The 20,216-nt window shown below is 44.9% G+C and overlaps 1 protein-coding gene across 2 annotated transcripts; it reads left to right on the top strand.

Moving 5' to 3' along the window:
* Positions 1-2,495: 2,495 nt before the first annotated feature.
* CA4 (carbonic anhydrase 4) lies at positions 2,496-18,163 on the top strand. Of its 2 annotated transcripts, XM_005525913.3 has the most exons (8): positions 2,500-2,942; positions 12,237-12,287; positions 12,659-12,829; positions 14,689-14,846; positions 14,974-15,066; positions 15,353-15,416; positions 15,526-15,689; positions 16,575-18,163. In XM_005525913.3, the coding sequence occupies exons 1-8, from the start codon at positions 2,885-2,887 to the stop codon at positions 16,761-16,763; spliced, it is 948 nt and encodes a 315-aa protein (XP_005525970.2). In that variant the 5' UTR covers positions 2,500-2,884; the 3' UTR covers positions 16,764-18,163. The 2 variants fall into 2 exon arrangements, with proteins under 2 accessions (XP_014110618.1, XP_005525970.2); XM_014255143.2 differs by lacking the exon at positions 12,237-12,287 and having other exon boundaries at positions 2,496-2,942.
* The last annotated feature ends 2,053 nt before the right edge of the window (positions 18,164-20,216 follow it).

The following is a 20,216-nucleotide window of genomic DNA, read 5'->3' on the forward strand; positions in this document are numbered from 1 at the left end:
CCCTGGTGTCCCTGTGCTCAGCTTTGTGCTGTCACTGCTGCAGACACCAAACCTGCACCAAAAAATGTCAAGTGGTGTGAGCAGCTCCACAGAATCATTCCATGGATCCAAGTCTCACTGCCATGACCGGAGTATCCCTGTGCCCAGCCTCTCCACGGGCATCACGAGGCCTGAGAGGAGGAAACAGCCAGGAAAGGGAGTAATCCAAATAAGGAGCCTATTTATCCAATTTATGTTTCAATTTATGCAGATTAAAGCCTTCCTTTCTGGAGAGGAAGACACAAATGGGGTTTATGATCTCCTTCCAAGATTTTTCAGAGCTGTTTTGGAAACACAGAGCTCTGCTCCTCCCCCCTCCGGCCGCTCTCCTGGAGGGGTTTTTGCCTCCCAGGTTTGGAGTGATCCCTTTGGAGAACCTGTGTTGTCTGAAAGGGAACAAACACCTGGAACCAGGTGTTCCAAAAGCCTCTCCACTGATCAGCTGGGTGTGAGGAAGGCAGAACACATCTCATCCCTGCTCCCAGCTGAATTTCAATCCCATTCCACGGGATCACCTTGTGCTGGGACAGCATTCCCAGTGCAGCAGAGTCAGGGAGAATCAGAGCCAGCCCACGTTTGCACATGGAAGATGAAGCTTTAATGTTCCTGCTTCAGCAAGAGCCCTGAAATTCCAGATTTCCTGTTCAGAGGTGTGGGAACTCTAAGGAATAAAATGACACCATGCAGCTGAATGAGGAGCACTCGGTGTTTTCTCACTCTGCAGGGTGGGATTCCCAATCACCCACTCGCTCATCCTGAAACCCATCTGTGTTTGAAATCCCTTGGAAGTGCTTCCCAATCCCAGGGACAGTCCCTGCTGGATCAGCTCATCTCTGACCAGGCTTTGGACTCGAGCCAGTCTCACCCTCTCAGCCTTTGTTGCTGTGGCTCTCATGGCCACAAAATAAACACAGTTTATACTGGATTTGATATTCCCACTTGTCCTTCCCTGTGCTGCAGCTGCCAGGAAAAACCAGCCTGGAATTCAGAGATCTGCTTGACTTTGTGTCATCTCCTCTGGCCAAGATCCTCTCAAGTCTTCAGGTTCAATCTCCAAAAGTCTTTATGTAAAATGCACCCAGTTCTTGATGGCATCATTTGCATCTCAGGGCAGTTTTGGTTTTGAAAAGTGCAAATCCTGAAGTGCAACAATGTCTTTGGGAACTGATATCCAAGCATTTGTCAGGGGAGTTTCCTTAGGAAAAAAAAATAAAAATAAGGGGATCAAATAATGCCAGCCCTGCTTAATTAGATGACAGACTTTAGGAGGAAAGGGAATGTCTTTGCCTGGGTGTGCCTTCACTTTTGAGCTCAAATAAAGGCTTAATTAACGTCACTGCAGTGCAGTTTATTACCACTTTGATAATGACAGGCTGGAAGGTTTCAAAACAAAAAGGAGGAAAAAAAAAGGAAAACAAAAATAAATTAAAATCCTGATTTTTAAGACCAAAAAATTTCTAACCCTCAGCTTTTCAGTCTTGGACAGAGGACAGGTAAAAAAAATTCCAGGGGTGTTGGTTCAGCTGCCCAGAAAGGAGCATCCCAAGGAAGGAGCAGAGTCAGGAGGGAATTGTCTCTTGGATGCCCTTGGAGGCTGCAGCTGCCTCTACGTGCTCAGCATTCACCTCTGCTGGGAAGGGAGAAAATGCCACCAATCCCCCATTGTTCTCCCCTGCAGGAATGATTTACCTCATCCCCATGTGCGAGGCAAATCCCGTGCAGGGTGGGAAGCTCTCCTGGATTGTGGGGATGTTATTTCCAGCCCCAGGAGCTGCTCTGGCTCAGCTGTTCGGGTGTCCCTGCAGCTCCTGAGCCTCACTGCCAGAGCAGCAGGGCAGGGAGCCACTCCTGGGCTCCTTTCTCTTAAATTCAGCCTCTGCTGGATGACTCTGCATGCTCAGCTCAGCTGCAATAACATCACTGCCCATCCCTCATGGGCATCCTGCTCTGCTTCCACCCAGCTTTGGGGCTGTGACCCCCACGGGCATTAGGAGAAGTTTTCTTCATTTGTTTTCCTCAGCTGGATCCAAATCCACCCCCAAAAACCCCAAAGATGACCCCGTGTCTGTAATAAAGCTGTGTCGCTTTTCTCTGTTGAATGTAAAGTCTGATTTACAGCCCTGGATTGTGTTTAATTCCAATAATGAAATTTTAAAAATTTAGATAGGAAAACAAAGGGGTCTAAAACAAAAAATCTCAGTGTGTATGTATATATATATCTATCTCATACTACAGTAGCAGAAGCAGAAAGTTGAGGAAAAGGATTATTAAAAAAAAATGTATCGTTGCTTAATTACGTACGTAAGGTGTTGTATGTCACCTAATAAACATTTCCTGTTGCTGCACACGGAATTCCCATTTTCCAGTCCCACAAATCAACTCCAATCCTGTTTGGAGAACTGTGGGGTAGGAGTGAGGGGGAGTTGGGGTTTTATTTGTCTCCCTGTTTTGTTTTTTTTTAAGGAAACATTAACTTGAACACACGTATGAATTGAATGTCATGAGGCTGCCAGGAGAAAAACTCCCAGAAAATGAAAATTTTACTCCTGGGCTGCTAAACCTGTGCAGGTGGCAAAGCCTCAGCTGTTCTCTAAAAGCTCCTTGCCCTGTGCCAGAAAGCCTCACTCCTTTTGCCATTCACTTTGGAGAATGAATAAATTTAGGCAAATCAGGAGCAGGACAAATCTGGAGAAATTACAAAGGGGAGGAGTTCACCTTCCTGCTATGGCTTTCAGGTCTGTCCTGGACTACTTACTCCAGTATAAAACTGAGAGCAGAAATATGATCACATCCCGAGGAGTCTAATCAATTCTGGTTTCAACACTGAGCCTATTTAAAATAGAGAATGGAATTGCTGCTCCTTGCTCTGTTCTGCCTGCACATTCTCAAGACAGAGGCAGTAGGTAAGTCCTTCCCTGCTTTTTCTAGCCCCACGTTAAGGTTACTCTTATTTCTGATTTGTTTCTATCAGGACATGCAGTGCAGGCTCTCTGATTCTTCTCTATGGGAAATGAAGGAGGATTTATTTATTTCTCTGCCTTTTGCTATTTGTGTTAAAATATCAAGGATAGGTTTTTCTTGTGAATGAATGAATGCTTTGGGGGTTTCTTTTCACCTTTAGAGATTCTATCTGCCTTGCTCCTCCAAGAAAAATCAATGAGCTTTGACTTGATCTCTATATTTTATTATGTACCTGCATTTAAAATACCAAAACTTTAATTTCTTTATCTTTAAAACACCTTTAAACTTGAAAGAAATTGCTTGTTTGAAATTTCTACTCCCTTTGCTTTGCTGTGTATGATCCAAGATGAAATTCTGCTGAGGGAGAAAGAACAATATGTCTTTGCTGCATCAGCCCAGCAGCCCCATCTATTTTTGCTCCCTGGGCACCATAAGTACACTGTGCACTTAGGATGGCTCAATTAAATAGCCATCTATAATTAGTATTGAAAAATGCAGCAGGTATTTTTCCCCCTGCTTCTATTCAATCAGCAACGCTGCAACACTGAATAAATCCCTTTTCCTATGCAAATAGCAGCACAGAGCCTCGAAATTAAACACTGCAGCTCTTAAAAGTGGCCAGGGGTCCATTGTTTGCACTAAAATAGAGCAGAGTGCAGTGAGGAAAAAAGGGACCCAGCATTATCAGGGGGAAGTGCTGCCCTGAGATCTGCTGAAGGGAGATGGTGTTAAAGCAGATCAAGGTTCAGAGCTGCTCACAAATTCCTGAAGGGTTTCCCTGGCTTTATTTCCCTGTTTTTAATGAATTCCCTGTCCCTCTGTGGCTTGGCTTTTCCAGATTCTTTCCTGGCAGTTGCAATCCCTTCCCTGTGGTGCAGCCCCTGGTTCAGAGCTGCCCACACCTGGGGCAGGTGAACAGGAACACAAAAAACTTCTGCTTTTCCCCGGGATGCCACTCCTGTTTGCTCGCTGCTGACTCCTGCCTATCCACACTTGGTTAACTTTACTGCCCCATTAGGGGGTTTATTAGGGAAACCTGAAAGGCTACCTAGAAAACCTTCGTGGCTTTACTAGATTGGTGTTAACGTTTATGGTTCACCTCTTTATCAGAAGGAACTAACACAGGGAATGCATATATGATTGTTTGTAGGCAGTTTTTGCCACCCCTGGTTATTGCCACATTTTCCCTTGAGTGTGGACCGAATTACACAGTCATTAATACACCAGAGACTTGCTCTCTACACCTGCTTCTCCAAACATTTCCTCAGGCAGAAGCTCCACATGATACATTTGATTAAGTTAAAGGTTACGCATTTCAAAAAACTCCACTTTTGAGAATCAGCTGAAATTCCTTCTGGTTGCATTCCTTCTTGTTACCTTTTCTTTTTTTAAAGAACAAACATTTCCTTCCTCTCTTGCCACTTCTGAGAGCCTGCCTGGGTGATCTGCCCTGATCAGCTCATTGAGCCCCTCCCCACCTGGGCACTCCCTAACTCCCCCCGCTGAAACAGTCGAAGGGCTGATTGCTAATCTTTGAAACTGCTGCCAGCCTTGTCCGAATAGCAGAGCACCTGTGCTCTAAAATTAATACTAACAGTCCTTGCAGGGCTTGCTGAGAAAGGAAGGGTCATTATCCCTGTAGTAGGAGAGGGAAACTGAGGCACGCAGGCGCAGTCACCTGCCCAGGGATCAAACCATCCCCCCCAAACCTCTGTCCAGCCCCTCATCCTCTGGCTCACCCAGATCTCAGTATATTCCATTTACAGCTGCACTCATGCACCTCAGCTTTCTTGTCTGGGTCCTTTGAGAGCTCTGGTGCTGTTTTGGGGAAAAAGAGAGACGAAGTGTCTGCAATTTCCAGCAGGAACACTCCAAACCACTCAGAGAGCAGGGACATCCATCCATCCATCCATCATCCATCCATCATCCACCCCTCCATCCATCCATCCATCATCCATCCATCCATCCATCATCCATCCATCCATCCATCCATCCATCATCCATCCATCATCCATCCATCCATCCATCATCCATCCATCCATCCATCATCCATCCATCCATCCATCATCCATCCATCCATCCATCATCCATCCATCCATCATCCATCCATCATCCATCCATCATCCATCCATCCATCATCCATCCATCCATCATCCATCCATCCATCCATCCATCCATCCATCCATCCATCATCCATCCATCATCCATCCATCCATCCATCATCCATCCATCCATCCATCCATCATCCATCCATCATCCATCCATCATCCATCCATCCATCCATCATCCATCCATCCATCATCCATCATCCATCCATCATCCATCCATCATCCATCCATCCATCCATCATCCATCCATCCATCCATCCATCATCCATCCATCATCCATCCATCATCCATCCATCCATCCATCCATCCATCCATCATCCATCCATCCATCATCCATCCATCATCCATCCATCATCCATCCATCCATCCATCCATCCATCCATCCATCCATCCATCCATCCATCATCCATCCATCCATCCATCCATCATCCATCCATCCATCCATCCATCCATCATCCATCCATCCATCCATCCATCCATCATCCATCCATCCATCCATCATCCATCCATCCATCCATCCATCATCCATCCATCATCCATCCATCCATCCATCCATCATCCATCCATCCATCCATCCATCCATCATCCATCCATCCATCATCCATCCATCCATCCATCCATCATCCATCCATCCATCCATCCATCCATCCATCCATCATCCATCCATCATCCATCCATCATCCATCCATCCATCATCCATCCATCATCCATCATCCATCCATCCATCATCCATCCATCATCCATCCATCATCCATCCATCCATCATCCATCCATCCATCCATCCATCCATCCATCATCCATCCATCATCCATCCATCCATCCATCCATCCATCCATCATCCATCCATCCATCCATCCATCCATCCATCCATCCATCATCCATCCATCCATCCATCCTTCCATCCCTCCAGCAGCTCTGGGATCAGGTTACAGCAAGCTCCAGGTGTCACTGAAAATTAATTTTCTTCAGGGGGAATGGAATGAACCCCAGCACGTTTTAACCTTTTGCTTTATCACAGAGCAGGACTCAGCCAAGAGACAAATCTCCCACAGTCCATGCTCTGGTGCTCCAGAAGATTGGTGCCTGATAGGACATTCCTCTAATTTAGATGAGATTAGATCCCTCCAATTTTCTCTATTTCTGCTCACATGCTTTTACCCTTCACAAACATTAAATTTACATAACCATGCGGACATTGACGTCAGCATCAATTCTCACTCTGGGGTTTCCTCAGGGCCATTCGGGTACAAAACACCCCCGAGAGCTGCAGCAGTGGCTTTGAAAAAAAAGGAAAAAAAGATGCTGTGACTTCTTCCCTTTCCAGTTCTAGTGCTGTGGACTGGACACAGATTTATGGTTGGGCTCCAAATCCATTTTAGGGCTGGCAAAGTTGGGATGCTGGCATGCTTGGACACGCTCCGGGGTGAAAAGTTGCATTTTCAGCTGATTAAAAGAGGATTATAATTGCAGTGTAAGACCTGGAACACAGAGAAAAGGCAGTGAGCAGCAGGAATTATGGAATTACCCATGTGAGGGGTTTAAGCATCTCTGGTGTCTCCATCAGGTCTGAATCCAAGCTGCCCCTTCCCCAGGCACGAGGACCAATCCTGCTCTCTTTTATCCATGATTTCCCCAAGCCACGGATCCTCCTGGCTCTTCCACTGGGATGTTGGAAACAGAAAAAGCCTCTGGCACTTTCAAAAATCCAGCACAAACCTTGAGGTCTCCTAGAAAAGGAGTCAGTGTCCGTGCAGGCTCTTTTCCCTGCTCGTGGTGCTGCAGGAGATGCTTTGCTCTGTTCCAGGCTGTATCCAATGGCCTGTTATTAGATTTTCAGTCATATTTTCAGCCACAGGATCAGCCACCAAAAGCTCGGTGTGCAAGGCTGCAAAAGGCCAGCTGAGCGATTTGTTTGAATTAAATTTTCAAAATACTTCAAAATAAATATCTCTGAAATGTGTTTTTATTCAAGAAAGCCAGGCAAAACCCTTCACAGAAGAAATCACCTTAGCCCTGGATACTCATTTTTTGTTCCAGCTTCTGCCTTTGATACCGGACATTTCTGAGGGCACATTATCTATGGCAGAGTACCAAAGGTCACAGCTAAAAACCTTCCCCTCGCTCTCTGACACAAAGGAAATCGTTTGCAGATGTTAATAGGGCATATCCAGAATCCCCGAGTCCCTTTGGATTCTTCCTGCAGTTTATTTGTGTTCCAAAGGCATCATGGAGCATGTGATTTATGTGTGCACGTGCAAATTGTAAACCCTGTGCTCACATCAGGTGTGCTGCCTTGCAAGGCTTCACCACCACAATAAAGCTGATTTTTCAGGGCTAACTCCCCGTCATGTCCTGCAATATACCTGCAGAAAGATGTTTATCCCTAGGAAAAATTAAATTCCAGGTTAAAAGTGGAGAGCAATGAATGGCCACAAACACTTGTGGAGATGCACAAATCTCAAGGTGAACTTTTGGAACTGATTTTGTCTGTCAAAGGGGCTGACTGGAGCTTCCTGAGGATGTGTAAGGCTTCAGAATGTATAAATATTCTCATGCCTATATGCTCAGTTTGTGCTCAGCAGTCTCATTAAATAGAAAGACAGGCTTAGATAACAATTGCTTCTAAGTTGTTTTGTCTTTTGCACTAAAAATAGAAAGTTTCACAAAACCAGCTAAAAATAGGATGAGGCCAACACAAGCCAAACCTAAAAATAAATCCCATGCAAGCCCAGCTTTTGGCATTTTTGGGAAAGGATGCAGAGGTGACAGAAGATTTTGGGGATGAGTTTGAGAACCGAGGACAGCAGAGCTCTGGCACTGAGGGCATCCCGGGCTCTGGGATGGGCAGCACTGGGAGCACTGGGAAAACTGGGAATGGTCAGGCAGGATGTGGCTGAAAGGGAAAGAGGCTAAAGGGACAAAGAGAAGACCCAGGTGAAAGAGAGAAGGGATTTAAATTCAAAATCAACACAGGACAGTCCTGCTGTCCAGGGCTAAAAGGTCATTCACACTCCCAGGGACTCAATATCGTTAAGAAAACCAGCTAATAAATAAAAAAATAATAAAATTATTATTTATAAAATGATTATGTATAAAATTATTGTTTATAAAATAAAAATATAAAGTGAATAAACCACAGCCACTTTGTCAGAAGCAGGAATTGAGCCCTGCTTTAGTGACTGCACACCAACAGAAATGGCATTTCCAGCAGCCTGTCCCTCTGCACCCCCAGCTCACCAGGCAGCTCCAAGCAGGGCAGCAAGCAGTGCACGAGCTGGACAAAGCAGATTTTGGAAATTTTATGGAATTCAGACAATCTAAGCATGATCCAAAGAGCTGAAGGGTCTTTTCCTAGATCACACAATAGCACCTTGGCAGGGCTGCTCCCAGCCTGGCCCCCAGCCAGCAGCACCTCCTGGGGAAGTGGACAGGAGAGGGAGTTCTCAGCTGCAGGAATATTTTATTTCTTTCTGCCTCGAGCTTCCAAATGAGGCTTGATAGCTAAAACAATTGAAAACGTTTGCAATAAAATGAAAACAATACGTAATTGCATTGTTTTTTCGGCTGATCCCCGTGCCAAGAAGCAGCTTTGGGCAGGAAACCAGTTGTAAATTCGAGGAGGAAGAGAGAAGTGGGACTGCTCACGTGCCAAGAGAGGCTCCCTAAATTTAACTGTCCTGAACTCTGTGGAGGAAGAGCCAGCCCTGTCCAGCCCTACACTAAATTAAACCAAATAAAGTCAATGTAACACCTGTGGGATGGTACAGAATCTTAAATCAAGGATAAATCCATAATAAAATGAAAGAGAAAGATATAATTGATAACACAGAGAGTCCAGGTGTGCATATCCATACCTGTATCTATACATCTATGTATCTCTATATCTATAATCAATATTTAGATATCTTTATCTATATTTTTTTATATATATATATCACAGCAATGATTTCAGCACCTCAGCTAGAAAAACAAACAAACAAAAACCCCTAAAACACTGAAAACCCCACTTTGCTGCTGTGTTCTCCCAGCAATAAGATAAGCTACAGGAAAGAGAATGTGGGAGCAGAGGCTTGATTGAAAGAGCAGTGCAGGGTGGGCTCTGGGGGGTTCCCAAAAAGGGGGTTCAGGGGGGGATTTTGGGGAGATTTTGGGGAGGTTTTGGGAAGGTGAAGGGCACCGTTGTCCAGAGATGGGACCGAAGGTGAATGAAGCCAGGACAGGAATTACAGATGAAGAGGGAACTATTTGAATGCTGTAAACACCAGGGAGGGAAAAGAATTATTTAGGGTGGTTCTGTGATATTTCTAGGAGTGATGGGATGCAGATAAGGAAGTGGAAAATGTAAGCTATTAAATAGGAAACATTTCCTGGCAGGGTGGACTAATGGACTGTGGAAAAGTCTTCTAAGGGAAGTGGCAGGAGCCGCTCAGACAATTAAAAGTGGTCTGGACAACGTGCCTGAGGGCATAATCATGCCTAAAACCATGGAGAAGTGCCTGGATATGACAAGGATCTTCCCTTCTTGCTTCGGAAAGAAAGCCCCAAAGCTCCGGGGAAGAAAGGCCCATTGTAATGCAGGGCTCCTATAGGCAGGGAGCCTCACATCCCACTCAGATAAAATCCAAATGCAAATTTTCCTCCCCAGGGAAGGCTCCTCCTGAGCAGCACCCACACAAAGGATCCTGTTCAACGATGTTCCATTGCTGCCAATCAAAGAAATCCCAAAAAAACCCAACTGAAAACTCCTAATTCACCATAAACATGAACCCACTGTTTGCTCAAGCTTCCTGTAATGTTTAATTAGCTCATTCTTTAAGGTTTAACAGCTTCAAGGACATTTTCCTTAGGAAATGCTGAATTTATGTGCTGTTCTACTTCACTGGTACCAAATGTGATAAAGACTTGGTGGAAAACACAATCCTTATTCAGAGACACCAGGAACTTGGTGGAAAGATGCAAAAATCAGATACTAATTATTAAACACTCCAGAGTGCTGAATGTGAGGCATCTGTAGCCACTGAAAGCTGGGATTTCAAAATTAAATTTCATTTTATTTAACTTTTTCTCCCCATCATTTTGATGCCCAGGCTGGAAGGTTTATGGTGTGCTCAAGTGTCATTTTACTCAGACGTGATTGAGACCCACAAGTTTATTTGAGACAACTTGCCAGACACCTGTCCAGGTGGTAAAAACCACCTGATTTCTTTGTTTGAGGAGGGTGGGACGTGGATTTGCCACGGAAAGGCTCCATAACCCCTTTCCATTCCCCCTCTGGCACACAGATCCAGCATCAGCACAATCTGGGGATAATTCCCCTTCCCTCTGTGGCTCTGTTTGATTTTTGTGGTTCCAGAAAAAACACAAAAAGAAGCTTAGAAGCTCCACAGCCTTGGAGCTGCTGCCCTGACTCCCAGCTGTGGCTCAGACCGCCTGGAAAATGGGATTTGCATTGGAGAAATGCTTTGGTTGCTTGTGAGACCTCCTGGAACTGCCCAGCCTGGAGCTCTCACCCACCACCTTCCCCCTCTGCTTCCCATCCCAAAGACTTCAGGAGCAAATCCGGGTTATTCCTGCTGGGCACCAGTTTTTTCACTCCTGAAGGTTCCTTCGTGTGTAAATTGCCCAGAAACTCCCAATCCCAGGCTGCTGGGATGGTTAAAGGTTGACACTGAGCCCCGAGCAGCTGCCAAAAACACACCTGGAGTCTTCCATCCGTGCAAAAAACACACGGGGAGCGCTCCCAGGCATGTGGAAATCAGCTCAGCCCGGCATTCTCCAGGCATTTATTGATTAAAATATGGATTTAGGCACTCGCTGCCATTCTGTGCTTGGAACTTGTGTTGTTTCCCAGTGGGGATGAGGAAAAGCTCGGTGCCACTGTCCTGGAAGGAAAAAAAAATACAACAATCAGTGCTGGCAAGTGAAGTTCTGTGGCAAAAGGATAAAAGCTGGTCAAACCCAATTTTTGGATAACAACATAGAAATCCCCCCAGAAAAGCAAAGTTTGTTTTTCTTCTCAGTCTTGCTAAACTACAAAGCGAGGCAACATTTTCTGTAGTTTTCAGCAGAAATTTCGTTTTTGTGAAAGATAAAACAAAACTGTCATTTTTTTAAGGTTGTATTAATTGCCACAAGGTCTCCCTCTGTGTCACAGCTGCTCAGGTTTTATAACAATTCTCTATTTATAACTTCTAAATCCTTAATAGATGGATGTATTGTTATGCCACTGATATCACCATCAAGGTGTTAAAAGCCTTCCAGGAGGTGTGTTATAAATTACAAATTAAGGTAGTTACCAGTCAAGTGACAGGGCTCCTCCATAATTATCCTTAAAATTGATTAGCCATTTATTAAAATGTCTATAATTTACTAATCACAAGCAAACAGAAGGTGTGGTATTAATCATCATTATAAGAGGGTTTGAATTGTTATGGATTGAAGTTAAATAGCCAAAGAGATTTATCCCTGCCAAAGTCAATTTAAAGTTTAGAATAAATAAAGAGCCACTGAAGCAACTGGGGATAAACAAAACAGCCTCTACTTTCCTAAGTAGACAAACACATAAAGTTAAATCAGCTCTTGTCCTCTGAATTTTGTATTTCTCTTGACAATGGAAAAGTGGAATTCAGATGTTCTGCCGTGGGATGGGTCGCAGCTGAGCTAGAGCAGGTCCTGCAGGAAGTGAGATCCTTCACTTCTCAGAATTCCTCACCAAGTAACCTTCAAAGGAGTTCCTGAACAGCCTGAGATAAGTCCTCTTGCATAAGTGAATTTACAAGTCTGTGAAAGGCTGGCAAGTGCAGAGCTGATAAAAGGAAATTTACTTTAACACCGCGTATATTCAAATGCGCAATGTATATTCCAACTTTTGCCTCAAGAAGTTGAGGAAGCCAAGGTTTGAAAATCAAATTCTTTGGGACTGCATCCCATCCAGAATTCTGATGATCCAGAGTCCTAAAGATTTCTGCCAGCACTGGTTCTGGGGGAGAATTCATGGCTATAAAATGGTTTATGAGAGATCAGGAGGAGATCTAGAGAGGGCAGGGCTGCCAATCCATTTCCCTGCTGCTTTTGCGGGGCAGAATTTGTACAGATTTTCATTCACCTGATTTATTTATTGTTTTTTAGTGGGCCACTGGTGCTATCGGTCCCAGAAGTGTGAGCAGCCACAGTGCGAAGGTACTGCCAAGCAATTTGTTTTTCCAGTCACATTGGTGACTCTTCTGCTTTGCAAAGGGGCTGCTGAGAGAAATAATGCAAAAAAAATCACAGAACTCAGCCTTTAAAGCATCGTGGTCACGTTATCTGTGAGCAGGGTACTCTGAAGTCCTCGGTGTTTGTGGTAACTGCTCATTTCGTGTCGACCAAGGATAATGCAGAAATGCATAAATAAATGTAAAAATGTAAATGTACAAATGTAAAAACCACCCCAGAAGTTGGGGTGATGTCTCAAATGCCCCAGTTTGGTTGGGTGGTTTGGCTTTCACAAGGATTTGCTGTCTAGAGGGGAAAAAAAACCAAAATAAAACATTTTCTTCATCCATGCCCAGATCCTCTCCAGTGGCATCAGATAAACGCGGTGTGCAAAGGGAACAGACAGTCCCCTGTCAACATCGTCACCCGAAATGTGGTTCATGACAAGAGGCTCAAGCCCCTGACTTTTGAAGGGTATGATGTGAAGGGCTCTGCCAAGTGGAACGTGGTAAACAATGGCCACACAGGCAAGTACTGCCCAGCCTGCTCCTGGGGGATGGGTTTGGCCTTTCCCTGGGGCACAGATGAGATCCCTCTGGGCCACAAGTGAAACTCCCAGAACATTTTTGGCGTCAAAATTTTCTCGGGAAGTTTGCGGGAATTGCGAAGTTTTGGGGTTGTGGAGGTGGTTCTTGAACCCTCAGCAGGAATTTCTGTGCCGAAACAGAGCTGGAGGTGTCACAGGAGATCGAAACCAAAACCCCCTCAACCCAAACAGAGGCCAGGACTGGGGGCAGGTGGGCAGGACAACAATTTGGGCAGAATTTCATCATTTTCTGCTGAAACCACTTCATTCCTGGGCTGCTCCTTTCCAACTGTTGCCTCTGCACAAAGAATCCTGCTGGAGAAAAGCCTCATGTGGGAAAGTCATTCACAGTGTTGTGTGTTATTAGTTCTTTAAATAATGAGCTATATTCTCAGATTCAGACCTATTTTCTCAGCACACAGAAGTTATCTGATGTTGATCAGCTACTTAGTGAATCAGTAAACCGTGAATCAATTAACAGTAATTTCAAACTGTTCCACTTCCTCCCCCTTCCTTCTCAATACTGAGGATGCTGCTCCAAAAAATTTATGTTCAATTACTTCGACTTTAAAAATAAACCTGTGGTCTAATTTTATTTATTTATTTTTTTAAAGTTACGTGTAGGTGTTCTTAAAATCCTGGATGGGTTGTTCTGACTGCCAAATCCTCAAAGCAAGTGGCAAATATTTCCTGATTTAAAAGGGAAAGGTGGGAAGGCAGCTGGGGAGATTTTTACAGCCAATTTCAATTTCCAGCTAATTTCAAATATTGCTATCGTGGCAGACCACAAGAAAAAGGAATGTTTTGACTTTTCACTAATACATGGATTGATGACTTTCCCATTACAGGGTGATACTCCAGGATGCCCAATTACAGTCCCTTTTACATCAAAATTAATATTTATAAGGATTGCTCTGAACTCTCATCTTCCCCAGCTGTGCATGAGGATTAGGAGTTTAATCCGGGCTTTTAAAATCTCTTCCTTCTGAGGGCAACCAATTCCTGTGCTAAATGAGGAGGTTGTTGATGAAATTAGCTGCAATTAGAGGCTGCAGGTGAGATTAGACCCTCCTGGTTATGTTCCATGATGGGCACATAGCAAAGGTCGCTGTCTCAAAGGTCTTAAACTAAATAAACAAAGCCCACAAAGACATCTGACTCATCCATTTACAGATTAAAAAGCAAAGGAACTAAATGACTCATGCACTCTCCAAGTTCATTTGGAATTCAGAACAAAAATGAAATCTCTGGGGCTGCAATCCAGAATTTTCCTCTGGGGCTGCAATCCAGATTTTTCCTATGCAAAGAAAAGTGCTGTGCTTAATGTGGGGGTCGTAAAAAGTAAAATTTTAAAATACATCTCAAATATGTATGATTTAGGCTTCAATTGCAGCACTACTCTAAATTAAAATAGAATATCTTTAAACCCTGCCCAAAGGAAATGTCACACTGCAGACAACAGGAGATTAAAATGATGGTTAAAAGTCAAATAAACTGGAATCAAATTTACTTTGATAGAGGGTTTTTTTAGAAAAAAATGAAGGAATATAGGGTCTTCTGAGAAGTATAAGAAACTCTGACTCTAGAAGTCACAATGGCTATAATTAATCTCAAATTAAACTCAGCTATGATTTTGTAAGAGTTCAGTTTCTGCAAAGCAGAATTTCTGGAACACTCAGTCTGAAAAGCCAAGTGAGAACTTGAAGTTAAATTTGAATCTCAAGAACATCTCTGCTCTCACATACTGTTAATGTAGGATCTGCTCTTCTCCTTTGGAACCATTTCTGGTTTTTTCTCCAGTTAAAGTGACACTAGATGCATCCCCTAAAGTCGCAGGAGGAGGCCTGGGGAGAAAATACAAGGCAATAGAATTCCATTTGCACTGGGGAGTCCCAGATGAGCCACAAAGCATCCCTGGCTCAGAGCACAGCATAGATGGAGAGAAATACCCCATGGAGGTAGGTGCCATTGTGGATTTCACTCCAGAGCTCTGGAATTTTGAGATCTTGCTCACAAAAACTCTCAGCTAGTTCCCCACGGGAGGTCTGAGGGTGGAAATAATTGCCCTTGGCTGTTGTGTTCCAGCTTCACGTCGTCCACATAAGAGACGATGTTCCAGATGTGACAGAAGCCAAGAAAACTACAGATGGAATTGCTGTGTTGGCCTTCTTTGTAAAGGTAGGCAGTGAAATGTTCAATTGCCCCTCTCAAATCTCAGCCAGCAGTTTGGCTGAAGGATTGTTTATGCCAATATTTTATGTTTGTGTCAAAGTTACAGTAGCCCAGGACTTTAACTTCCCTGTCTTCTGAGGGCATTCTGCCAGCACTGAGTTCCTCTACCCTTTTCTACATCCTGCTTGCTGTGATTTTTTCTTGTGGCCCTTTTCTATTTTATTCACCACTGATAAAAAGCAACTGCCTGTAGAGAAATACTCAATGTGGAATGAAAATATTTCCCTTTCAGGCTGACAAAGAAAATAAAAACTATGCAACTCTATTGAATGAATTAGAGAATATTAAATACAAAGGTAAGACTCTCATGCCAGGGGTTTCACAAGCTGTGTGGGGTGAGGACAAACGTGGGCAAAACCTGCAGCCACGAGCATTACAAGGGATTTTCCTCCACGGTTTTTCCAGGGCAAGAAGCAAAGGTGGATCCTTTGCCACTGAGTTCTCTTCTCCCACCTGAGGAAGACCTTGGGAGGTACTATCGCTACGAGGGGTCCCTCACCAGCCCTGACTGCTACGAGGGCGTCACCTGGACGATATTTGAGAAGCCAGTTGAGCTCAGCCTGTCCCAGGTGAGTGCAGAGGGACAGCCGGGAGGTTCTGTGCCGTGTGCCCCGGGCTGCCCGCAGGGTGACACCTCCCTGCCTTGCTCCCCACACACACACACACACACACTTGGCTGCAGCCTAAACCTGCTCCCGGCACCAGCTGATCGACCCCATTAAATCATCCCTCAGAAAATGGCAGGAAAGGGGCAGGAAGGGGAAATGACGGCGTGAGGAGAAAGCCAAGAAACCCCCCAAGCCCAGCTTCGTCAGCAGCACTTCCACTGCTGCCACCTGCTCCCTCCCCAGCTCCACGGCTGTTCTCCCTTTGCCAGGACAGCACACAGCCATTCCAAACCCACCCTGGGCCCATCAGCATCAGCGTTAAGGAGCCCATTCCTGATCTGCAGGCAGGAAGAGGAGGTGGAATCAGGAGCTCTGGGAAAGCACAGGTTGTACAGAGATCGCACGGCTCGGCCCAGAGCCAGAGCCTGGATTTCAGCTCCGAGCTCCCGGTGTGCTCTGGTGTTCTCCCAGTGCCCCCAGCTCAGGACAGTGTCACAGAGCAGCCAGGAACCCAACAAGGACAGAATTCCTGGAGCTCCTGCCCCGTGTCACCGTGACGTGGTGTCCGGGCCCAGGGCCGCGTGCGTCAGGAGCTCTGGGGGAGCCGGTCCTTGGGCTGCACAAAGCATTTGGCTCCCACACAAAGGAAGTGCCCGTGATTTCCAAGGCTGGAAGGAGCCATCTCTTGGTGACCTCTCCAATGGCCTCTGCCAAGGCGCTTCCTGTGAGGTTCCGCGTTCGTTAAACCCTCAAGTTCAAAACCAGAGCGAGGCAGAGCGGGTTTGCAGCACAACAGCCCCTGGAGCTCTCTGGCAAAAAGATTTAACCCCCTGTTGTGTTTTGCAGCTTTCCCAGTTCACAGTGCTGCACTTTGATGGGAAGAACTCCACTCCCATGATGGAGAATTTCCGGCCAGTGCAGCCCCTGAACGAGCGCAAGGTGCTCTGGTCGGGCGCCAGCATCGCCCTGCCCACGGCAAAGCTGCTGCTGCTGCCCCTGGCTCTGACCTGCACCCTCAGCTCTCTGTCCCCCTGAGCCTCCCCCACCCTATTCAACATCCTGACCCCTTATTTCTTGTTACTTCTGCTGTTCTTTGTCTCAGCCTCTCATGAATTGCGTCCCAATGCAGAATAGCCTTGTCCTCCTCCAGACATTAACCAAGGACTTGTGCTGCTCTGGTGAAGCCCAAACCACCAGAACCCAAAGGAACTGGGAGATAAAGTGATGGAAATTAAATTTTAAAAGCCAATGCACTTAGAGAAAGCGTTAGTCTGGATTATCTTGTAGCTTTAAGCCAGCACTGGAAGGAGCTACACAGTGACCCTTGGAGAGGAATCTGTTCTTAAGTGCCTGTGAAGGGGCTGTTTTGGAGCATGTTTACATTCAACACTGCAAACCTGGCAGTGAAGTTGGAGTAATTCCTACAATCCCACACTGTCCTACCCAAAGGTACAACACAGAGCAAAGATAAAATGCTCACACACAACCCAGCAGCATCTGGCTCATCTCCTCCAGGGAAGGGCACTCACCCAACACATAAATCCTCCTCCTTCCTTCAGAATATCTCAGTTAATTTCAGATAAGAACACTGGACTCCTTCCAGCCCATCTCCTGCTGGGGGCTAGCAGGTTCCTCTGTTATTTATTCATCCTTCTCTGGGATGCCATGGTCATTGTGATGTGCTGGGAAGCAACAGGGAGCCTCATCCCCACAGACCAGAGGCACATCTGTGGAAATTCCCTCTCTTTGGAGGGCTGCTTTTGAAGCAGGAGACTCTGATGATCCTTTGTAGTTATTATTTGCCTAATAAAATAGGACAGCTCAAGAAATGGCGCTTTCTTATATATAAATATATATATATATATATATATATTCCTTTTATATAAATAAATTTTTTATAGTAGCGTACCTGCAATATTCACATACAGGCAAGATTCATAGTTTTTTCCAAGAAGATTGTGGTTTGAACCTTCAGATCTCACCCAATTACTTATAAAAAACACCTTGGGAAATGGGGTTTCCTTATATTATTGCAGTTCTCTTTCTGAAGAGGGACATAACATTTCTCTTTGGCTAATGCCGTGTCACACGTTACAGCTTCTTTTAGGATCTGAGATTTTGGCCACACCAAAATAGGATTTCATATTAGCAGATTTGTATTTTTTTCCTTTTAAGGGCAATGTTTGCAGAGACGACTTTATATATTTTCAGGAAAATCCTGGTGGTGAGAGCAACCACAGCTCACCAAAGGAGAGGTGAAATTATTTTCATATTAATCAATCCGTAAAGCTTTATAAAAACCCCCACATGGGAAAACAAATAAACCTATTTAAGTTTAAAGGAAAGATTAATACTTTAACTGTATTTTTATGTAACTGAAAATCTTTGGAGGAGCAAACAGAAATGAAATATTAAAGGTGAACAACAGACCTATATTTGAATTGTTCTGAGTTTTCATTTATTTTGTCCTTGCTGAAGGGGAATCCACAAACTCTTTCAGAAGAGGAATGTGACTTCCCCCCCACACCTCGTTTTGTTCACAATATTTAGGGTTGGGTTTAGGGCTGGGCTTGCATTTTTGGGGCAGGGGGCAGGGATTTGCAGTATCTTGGGATGTTTCTACTGTCAGCAGAGTTCTGGGGCTCTATTTCACACCCTCGGGGTGTTCTCTGCACTCAGCAGATTCCTGGAGTCTGGCACCTTGCCCAGGTGTGCAGAATTGGTGCCCAACCCCAGCCAGCTCCCAGGACAGGGACCTCCTGTTTTAAAAGCAGCGATGGGAACATTCCTTGGGATACCTGAGAAATGTCCTTTGCACTGACCAAGCTGGGCAAGAGTCACCATCCCTTTCCGTCAGATTATTTCCTCAATTCTCATTTCACAGGCAGCTGTCTAAGGGGGGAGTGGAATAAAACCTGCAGGATCTGGCTCAGCTGTCATTTATTGCTAATAATAAATGATAAATCACAGGGCACAGCCACTAATTACAATGTGGAAGCATCTTATTTACTATGAAACAGATTAAAAGAGAACTAAAAGGAAGAAAAAATCTGCTGGGAAGAGGATGAGTCTTATCTAAGAGCTCTTCAGCACCAATCCCAGTGTGAATAAAACCTCCCTGGACAAGGATCAGTGTTTTTACTGAGTGGCTCTGTGCTGTGGCAATAAGAAAAAGGGAAATGCTCCATCTGCTCCTGTCACAGGGACTGGGACCAGACTGTGGTCAAAGCCCCTCTCTGCACCCAGGTTCTGCTCTGGGGCAGGGGGTGACAAGGACAGGACCAGCATCAATGCAGGGAATAAACAAAAACCCCCAGCAAAAGCTGTTCCCAGGAAAAAGCAGGAAAAGACAAGAAGGCTTTGAGTGGGACAACTGATTTGCTTTGTGAGGATGGTTATGGAAAAGCAATTTGCTGTTCCACAGGTAACTTGAGGTGCTGGTTTTCAGGAATTTTGTCTCGGCGACGTTTGGCATGAAATTCTTTTATTGTGAAGACACCAGGAAATGACAGTCAGTCCTGAAGGACAAATAGCCAAGGCATGATACAGGAAAGGGTGGGGGGAGGAACAGAAGCATTTGGAAGGATCCAGCAAGAACATTATTTTCCCATGTCCAGAAGGGCTAGCACAGAACTGCACTGATACATTTCACATATGTTGGAGCCAGAGCTGATGACTGTGGGGCTGAAGCTGCAGTCCCAGGGAAAATGAAACAACACTGGCAATTAAAATTTGGGTTAAAACAAATAAATGGGTTTGTACAACCCATCCAAAAGCAATACTTTCCCAGCTTTGGGCTGCACCTTGGCTGGAGAGCAGCCTCCAGAGGTGTGAGAGGTGAAGGCACTGCTCCTTCCCAGTCATCAGGGGAGCAGAGGGTGACAGCAGGGGCAGGCACAAAAAAACTCCTAATACAATGTGTTTTCAGCAAAACATTTTTCTCAGGAAGCACAAAGAGACAAGGAAACCAAACCATTACTCACAAGAAATGTATTTACATTACCCACAAAGAATTCTGATGAATTTGGCAACTCCACTTACAGTCAGATCCTCCTGTGACAAAACACTAGCTCAAAATGAACTGGACAAAATTAGTTTTCTGTGACTGCTGGGAGAGAAGGATAAAGGTTTTTTCCTTTGTCCTTTCCTTCCCCTCCCATCCAGATGTGGGTTCCACAAGGAAAAGAGCATTTGCCCGTACCCTCCCCACTAAAAATGTGTCACACAGCAAATCCATGTAAAAAATCCATTCATCTACCTGTAGTTTTAAAAAAAAAAAAAAAAAGGATACAGAGAAGCCTATCAAACTCCCCAGGCTGCTTTTAGAGTTTAATAAGTGTGGAGTTTAATAAATACCAGGTGTAACACCAACCCCCTCTGCTCCAGAGACAGGGATCCCATTGCCCAGGAGCAATACCCAAAAAAACACAGCTGGACTCAGTGATCTTATAGGTTTCTTCCAACCTAAGTGGTTCTATTATTCTACAA

Source organism: Pseudopodoces humilis, chromosome 23, assembly GCF_049639895.1.
Source record: "Pseudopodoces humilis isolate 2021_Gansu_Grassland_sample_001 chromosome 23, ASM4963989v1, whole genome shotgun sequence".
NCBI lineage: Eukaryota > Metazoa > Chordata > Aves > Passeriformes > Paridae > Pseudopodoces > Pseudopodoces humilis.

What these genes read in the sequence shown, in the direction of transcription:
- CA4 (XM_005525913.3), top strand. Translation starts at nt 2,885, where the DNA reads ATGGAATTGCTGCTCCTTGCTCTGTTCTGCCTGCACATTCTCAAGACA. An exon ending in GAGAGAAATACCCCATGGAG is followed by an intron (nt 14,847 to 14,973) that starts GTAGGTGCCATT and finishes GTTGTGTTCCAG; the next exon opens with CTTCACGTCGTCCACATAAG. An exon ending in TGTTGGCCTTCTTTGTAAAG is followed by an intron (nt 15,067 to 15,352) that starts GTAGGCAGTGAA and finishes TTTCCCTTTCAG; the next exon opens with GCTGACAAAGAAAATAAAAA.